General features: G+C 34.3%; 1 protein-coding gene across 1 annotated transcript; it reads left to right on the top strand.

The window, feature by feature from the left end:
* Positions 1-302: 302 nt before the first annotated feature.
* Positions 303-7814, top strand: LOC128205244 (lysozyme C-like). Its single transcript, XM_052906754.1, has 4 exons — positions 303-415; positions 6119-6277; positions 6520-6598; positions 7692-7814. The coding sequence occupies exons 1-4, from the start codon at positions 370-372 to the stop codon at positions 7765-7767; spliced, it is 360 nt and encodes a 119-aa protein (XP_052762714.1). The 5' UTR covers positions 303-369; the 3' UTR covers positions 7768-7814.
* Positions 7815-8446: the final 632 nt, after the last annotated feature.

An 8446-nucleotide genomic window follows, 5' to 3' on the forward strand; every position in this document is an offset into this window, starting at 1 on the left:
TTCTAAGTCAAATACGAGTTCATGAACGTTTTAATATTCCTCTTGTAAAGGTTTTTTCTAAGGCTAACATTGCGGCGCTTAATTGCGCATAAATTCACTAATTACCGCTGTTCTTCCAACATTGGATCATATATCACAAGTTTTGTGTTATTGGATTGTCCCTGTAGTGTTCATTGTACTATTCAATGAACTATTTTCTTATTTTACCTTGTTATAATTTGGTGTAATGCACCTTTAAGATTGAACGTTGCTTCTTATTTCAAATATCACAGATGCCATGTTCCCACTGGACTACGTGAGTTTGTAAATACTTGGACCTATATATAGTGTTGCGAAGGAATGAGTAATTAGTTACTTAAAGCGTTCAGGATGATGCACACAGTCGCTTTTTTGCTGCTATGCCTGCCAGTTATGGGTGAGTAAAATTGGCGATAAGCCTTTGACAATAATAATATTTGTTGTTCAAAAATATCCGTATGGGTGTTAAATCTAAATTTGTATGAATTGTTTTTAAAGAAAAATATTTTGTAAATTAGAAGGTGTTAACCCATTTTTGTACTTATGCATGAGAGCAGAAGAAGTTGTGCGAAACTTTTTCGTATACTCGTTAAAGGCCTTTTGATGTTCGGCCTGAGCTAATAACTATCATTTTCTTTCAATAATTCCAAATTCTCATCGATGTCAAGGACATTTGGATTTTTTACTTGAATTTATACATTTTATAATTCATTCGGTAATTTATAACTTTCCAAAATGCATAGAACCATAATTTCGTCGATATCTCCAACGTCCAGAACATCTTAAGGATCATAAATTATTCGGTAATTCCAAATTATGTAGATGCTAAGGCCATAATTCATCGGCAATTCAAAATTATCGTAGATGCCAAGGACCATAATTCATTCGGTTAATTCAACTTCTCGTAGATGCCAATGACCATATTTCATTTGGGAATTCAAACTTCTCGTAAATTCCAAGGACCTTAATTTATTCGGTAATTCCAACTCCTTCATTCGTAATTCCAAATTATCGTAGATATCAAGGACCATAATTCACCATTATTACAAATTCTCGTAGATGCCATAGACCATTATTCATTTGGTAATTCCAACTTCTCGTAGATGCCAAAAACCGTAATTCATTCGGTTATTCCAAATTCTCGTAGATGCCAAGGACCATAATTCATTCGGTAATTCCAACTTCTCGTTGATACCAAGGACCATAATTCATTCGATAATTCCAACTTCCCTTAGATGCCAAGGACCATAAGTCATTCGATAATTCCAACTTATAATAGATGCGAAGAACCATAATCCTTTCCATAATTCCAACTTCTCGTAGATGCCAAGGACCATAATTCATTCGGTAATTCCAACTTCTCGTAGATGCCAAGGACCATAATTCATTCGATAATTCCAACTTCCCTTGCATGGCAAGGACCATAAGTAATTCGATAATTCCAACTTAGAATAGATGCCAAGGACCATAATTCATTCGATAATTCCAACTTCTCGTAGATGCCAAGGACCGTAATTCATTCGATAATTCCAATTTCTAATAGATGCCAAGGACCATAATTCATTCGGTAATTTAAACTTCTCGTAGATGCCAAGGACAATAATTCATTCGGTTAATTCAACTTCTCGTATATGCCAATGACCACAATTCATTCGGTAATTCCAACTTCCCTTAGATGACAAGGACATTAATTTATTCGGTAATTCCAATTTCTTCAAGGTGCCAAGGACCATAATTCATTCGGTAATTCCAACTTTTCATAGATGCCAAGGGCCATATTTCATTCGGTATTTCCAACTTCTTGGAGATGCCAACGACCTTTTGATTTTCGGCTTGCTCTACGTCTGTTTTTGTATATTTTTATGTCGAGTTTAAGTCAATTTATTGAAGAGCAAAAATACCATGCATTTTTATATTTATGGATAATTGTGCGTGTGATGGACTCACACCAGTAAACCATGTCGTCAGCATAGGTTTATAGTTGTGATTGTAGACATTTGATGTTGCTCCCTGCTGCATACAAAGTCGCATCGTCGGTATATAATTCAATAAAAGACTGACTACGAGCAAAACTGATATCGTTTATGTATATAAGGAACAAAAGAGGACCTAATTTGGAACCATTTTGAACACCACAACATATTTGAAAATGAACTGGTTATTTTCTGATCGTAAACATTATCTCCGATTTGATAATTAAGATATCAAAAGAGTAAGACTAGATCCTGGGAACTGATCAACAAAACATATACGAAAAAAAGAATATCGTGATCAACAATATCAAATGCCTTTTAATAATTCTGAAACGCAGAGGCAACAATTGACACGAATGATGGCACCAAAATCCAGATTGGTGTACATTGTTCTAAATATCCTTGAAAATTATTTGATATGGTTGGACATCGAATCGAGTTAGGCCTGTCATCATTAGAATCAATTCTATCCGAGCCTTTATGGATTCTGCGACTTTGCTATTAGTAAATTCATTTTACGTCATGTTTTACAAACTGGCCGTTAGCAATGAGTTCGAAAACAAAATTTGCCTTATATGTTTAATATCAAAGGTTCGTGCCATAGATTTCGTGTCTGCTCTGAATCTTCTAAAAATCTTCAATGTTAATTATAAAACGTTGGTGAAATGCTTACCACATCGAGCCATCGTACAGAACCTACACTACTATAGCTGGGTCAAGGTCATGGTTCAAGGTCAATGGTATGAGCCATAGATTTTGTGTCGGCTTTATATCTCCCATGAAGATTTTCAACCTCGGGTAAAGTGTGCGCCACATAGGGACGACGTCCCGGACCTACATTTCAGGTGTGCTGGTTTAAAGTCAATGTCACAGTTCAAGGTTAACAGTTAGAGTTTTTCATGAAACTTGGAACAAATGATGAATACAATGAGTCAACGTGCAGAACCTACATTACAAGTACAACGGCTCAAGGTAAAGAGCATATATTAAAGTCAAACTTTCGAGTCGAGCCATAAATTGTACGTCTGCTCCATATCTCCTGAACCCCTTGAAGGTTGTTCGTGAAAATGCAAAACCTACAGTCCATGCGCGCCGGTGCGACTTAAAAGGTAACAGTCCAAGGTTAAAGGTTCGAGCCATATATTTCATGTCGGCCACATATCTACATAACCCCTTAAAGGATGTTCATACATCTACGGTTAACATTATAAATGTTAACCTCATCGACACAACATCCACAATGCACTCCACATCTCCAAACATCAAATGTCATGGAATAGAATGAGGCAAAAAGGATTTTCAAAAACAACCGTCTAGTTTTCAAATCGTAACTGTTTCAATATTAGTGGTAGAGACTCGATTTAAAAATCATTTTGTTAACATTGATCATTTTAATCGAACTATTTTATTCCGCGAAGTTAATCGGTCCAAAGTTTGGTAGGTTTTGTATCAAATATAAATCCGAATATGCAATTAATGAGCATTTCTCTTGAAAAACCGCTAAATTGTTAAATTGTTAAAACAAATATTCGTAAACAGACTGCTTTCCTGCAAAATGTTCCCGATGAAAGCAACAGGCTTCATACCCGATATATTGTCGATATTGGGCAAATACAACCTGACACAACTTATAAACACTTACATCCAATCCGGACATTTCCCCAATGCGAATGCGTGGAAACGAACTGTTAAAGTCGCCATACAAACTACGATAGAGGACGAATGGAAGAAGCGTTTATCAACAGACAAAGACTTGGTTCTATTTAGTCAAGTACATAACACATACAACATATGCAACTTTTGGCATTTCAGCTCGCTAAATCCGTCATATAATGGGTGTTGCTCAAGAGCCTATAACTTAATGTGCAAACACTTCGAGCGACGCTATGATAGGATATGTTCGGGGTGCGGTCTTGTCTACTCATCATTTGCATTACATGTTATACTTTTTTGCCAATGTCATATAAAAATACGCACATGTTTATGGTTATATTTGGCAAAAGTGTTAGGTAATTGTCGATTCACACAGTTTTGTGCATTTGAACCTGAAGATCAGGTCATATCGTTGTTCAATGGTTTGGTTGTCTTTGACTTAGATGATCACGTCCGTCTATGTTGTTTCAAGTATATACTTCGAACACTGTATAAGATGAATGCTTACTAAACACATTTAATTGAGTACATGATTTGTAACTCTAATTAACTGCAGTACTGTTTATAATCTATTTGCAATATAGACTTTATTTTATATAGCCTTTATCTTAGAATCGATTTAAGTATGTGTATATATATTTGTATATAGTTAAATATATTTGATTGTAATTATTGCTCACTATTTACATATAATGTACATGTATGCTCTTCTTATAGGAGGAAATAAAGAATATATATATATATATATATATATATATATATATATATATATATATATATATATATATATATATATATATATATATATATTATACGTGTTCTTATGAGCCGCAGTAGATTTTGAATGGATTGTGATTTTGGTACGTGGGCAAAAACTCGAATCAGGAACACTTCTTTTTCGGCCTAAATAGACCAAACAAGAAAACGTTCAATAAGTTTAAAGCATTTGGGTAGAGAAAGCATGCATGGCTTTTAAGCCTACTTCTTTCCTACATTAAGCACAATCGGGGAATTTTAGAATACAAAATCTATCAACTGCAACAAATGATTTTCCTGACCATACCCTTGTATCAGATTCACTTACTACCTAAAAAAGGCAGTGGTTCTACAAATCAAACCTTGAGATTGCAAATAAATATTTTACATTGAAGCTCATGGCTACACGTTTTCAAAGTGTGCACTAGCGAGATCGCTGCATTGGAAACATATTCCCCAGTCGGAGTTACACGAATGTGAGTATATTTAATGTTATACGTCATTTATGCATTTGTGGCTGGGAACTGATTTATTTACACTTCACTTCCCTTAGAATAGTGTGGCCGTAAATGTCGTTTTGTCCTGTGTGGTGGTATGTAATACGGGTATTTCGGGGGTGGGGGGATGCTTATGATCAACGAAATGTCAAAAAGAACAATTGGAGGGGGTTTACACTTTCTGCAAAGTTGAATATCTAAAGATAACGTAAAGAATGGCACACAAGTAAAGATTTGTTAATCGTCGTACACTTTACCCCAAGAATAATCGAAATCGCATTCCTGGCCACATTTGAAATACTGTTATGTAATAATTATTTTTTAAGCGGGAGTTCACACCTTCTTTCTTACCTGTATGTATATGCACAATTTTACGTATATAACTACCTATCTACCTACCAACATACCTGCCTCGCCCTGTCCTTCCTTGTCCTGTCATGACCTACGTTGCCCTATCTACCTATCATTCCAACACAGCGACAAAGTGGTATAACTCAATTAGATAAGTTTATTTAAAAAAACAAATACATGTTAACGCTATGATTACTTTTCAAAAGCTTTTTTTTACCTTCCGGCATGTCTTTTATGAAGTTTTATTTCTGATTTTTATCTGGCCTAGCGTATCTTGGTTGTTCAAACTGTCGGACTATAACATTGTATGATTGAACATGTGTAGTCATGATGATACCTAATAGTCCTAGACTTTTGTCTCACATAAAAATGTTTCAATTCTGTGTTAAAATATGTGATCGAAAACATGTTCTTCTGCAATGGGATAAAACCATTACTTGATAAAATAATCTGCCCGGAAATATCCATTCATATACATTCGTTCAGTGGTATTAAACCATTTATCGATTTAATATAGTGCCCGGAATTAGCCACCAATATATTCTTTAATTTTTACGTATATCGTGAGCAATTCATGAAAGTGACTTATATAGCTGACACATCTCATTAAACGACTAATAAATGCCGTTAAAACAATTTATGTATCTCGTTAAAACGACATTTTGTCTAATCAGAATTGTCGTTTTTCATTCAAGTGATAAACCGACTCTGATTGGCCAATTATGACGTTTTAACGAGATACTCGTTCGTTTTAACGACATGATAATTTTGTCGTTTTCTTGTGACCATGTTGTCTTGAAAAATGAAACCGCTAATGTAGTTTTGTCAATGCAAGAAGCATTTAGAAAAAAATTGTGTGTTTATGTATAGGGGTTTGTATGGCACAGTATGAATCAGGGTTCAACACGCGTGCTGTTAATCGGAATTCGGCGACATCGGCGAGCTATGGGATATTTCAGATTAACAGCTGGAACTGCGACCCCCAGGATGGTACACCAACAAACAACGGTTGTGGGCATCCGTGCTCAGGTAAGGAGTTGGACGGTTGTTTACCCTTGAATCATAACATATTCTATTAAAACACATGATATAAATCAATACATGTATTTATAATGATGTTCTGGTTCGAAATTACAATGATGCATGCCTAACATTACTCCCTTTCAATTGCATTTCATATAAAGCTCAATTTTACAAGCATTTTTCAAATTAAATGATAATTGAATGTTCTTAATGCTGTTTTTTTATCTCTAAAACTGTTTACCATCCAGATTATGTAGACCCAGATTTGAGTGACGATGTGGAATGCATCAACCATCTCAGGAGAGAATACAACGGATGGGGTTTCTCGTAGGTTTTTCCGTTTTAGTCAAACCTAGAAAGCACTAAAATTTAAGGAGAAAATTCGATCAATCTCGGAGATAACATAATCATTTGAATAGATAGTACGATCATTTGAGGGGATACTAAGATCATTTGGGAAGATTATACGATAATTTGAGGGAAGATAAGATAAATTATGGAGATAACACAATCATTTGTAAAGATATTACGATCACTTGAGAAGATTATACGATTATATGAGGGGATAATACGATCAATTGAGGAGATAATACGTTCATTTGAGGGTATAATACGATCATTTGAGGCGATAATACGATCATTTTAGGGGATAATACGATCATTTAAGGGGATAATACGATAATTTGCGGAGATAACACGATCATTTATAAAGATAGTTTGATCACTTGAGAAGATTAAACGATAACTTGAGGAGATAATTCCGATCATTTCAGGAGACAATATTATCATTCGAGGAGATAAAAAGCCATGCATAATATCTTAACTTGATGTTTAACTGTTTTCACGCTCCTTTAATCGCTTTTTGATAATGATTGCCACCTTAATGTTTAACCTTGCCTTTAAACATTGTCCTCTATTTTAAAGTTCTCCTCAGAATATTTTTGTAAGAAACCATCTGTTTTATTAAAGAAAACGTTCACAAATCTTATCTTTCATCTCATGCATAATGTGTCCGCCCATTGTTTATTCTGTTTGCAATCTAAGTTAAAAGTGCACTAAATATTAACGAAAACAGATATTGCAGAAAAAAATACAATTTGCATATATAGTTTATATATATAAACTGGTTTTTGTGGGGAGTGAAGACACGCCGGTACACTCATACTTCTTTAGAAAACCGACACTTTATCCACTCGCAGACAGGGACTCAAACTAAGCTGATGGAAATTGTAACCTTGATTAAAACATTGTTAGCATCAATGTTAATCAAGAAATTACAGCCTTTTGTTGAATGAAGTCTGTAACGTGTGAGTTTTAACACTCCAATGGTTGCCATACTTTATACTATTATTAGATTTTTTTACAAACCATGAACGAGGACTTTGAAGTGAATGACATTTTTAACCAAAATTTATTTCAGGGATGGTTACACCAATCATTGCCAGCATGTGACGAGTAGCTACCTATCGGATTGCGGGAGCATAATTTTTGGTTAAATCTCGTATGCCCATTTTCAAATCAGCATATCACTTGTTTGTGTATATGACGTTCCAATAAATTTAGTAATTACCCCTTCTAATTGTTAAAAATTATCATCGAAACAACAGTATATTCCGTACATTATATTTTGTATGTACGCTATAAATGACTTACGATTAATGGTGGCTAATTTAGGCTATTTTGTCGCAAAAATACAAAAAGAACATTCAGCTTCAAGGTCAACAAAACGTTTGAAAAATGGGATAACCATCTTTCATATAAGGGGTAAGTTCCAAATATATCTTTATTTTTACTTGTGTATTTCTTTAAATTTTAAATATTTTTTGCGTACATTTTCTGGTTCAAAGTGAAGAGTTCTGTTTTAATCAAGGGGAAGTAACTACAATGGATTTTAAAAGTAGTTATGAAAGTTGATATTTTATTTTTGAAAAATATTAGTGATTGATAACTTGATCATTTCACTCTGGCTCGAGTGAAATGATAACCCTTGCTCATTCCACTCAGTACAGACAACTCGGGATATTTTTTTCCATCTTTTATAAGATTTGCTTCCCTTGACTTTGAAAAAAATACATGTATGTCACAAGTACATGTTTGTTGTCGTCTGTAGTGCAATAATATACATATTGACCGAATCGTATTGAATTGTCAAAATCAAACTATGCAATAGTTTTA

This window comes from Mya arenaria, chromosome 10 (assembly GCF_026914265.1).
Source record: "Mya arenaria isolate MELC-2E11 chromosome 10, ASM2691426v1".
In the NCBI taxonomy this organism is placed as follows: Eukaryota; Metazoa; Mollusca; class Bivalvia; order Myida; family Myidae; genus Mya; species Mya arenaria.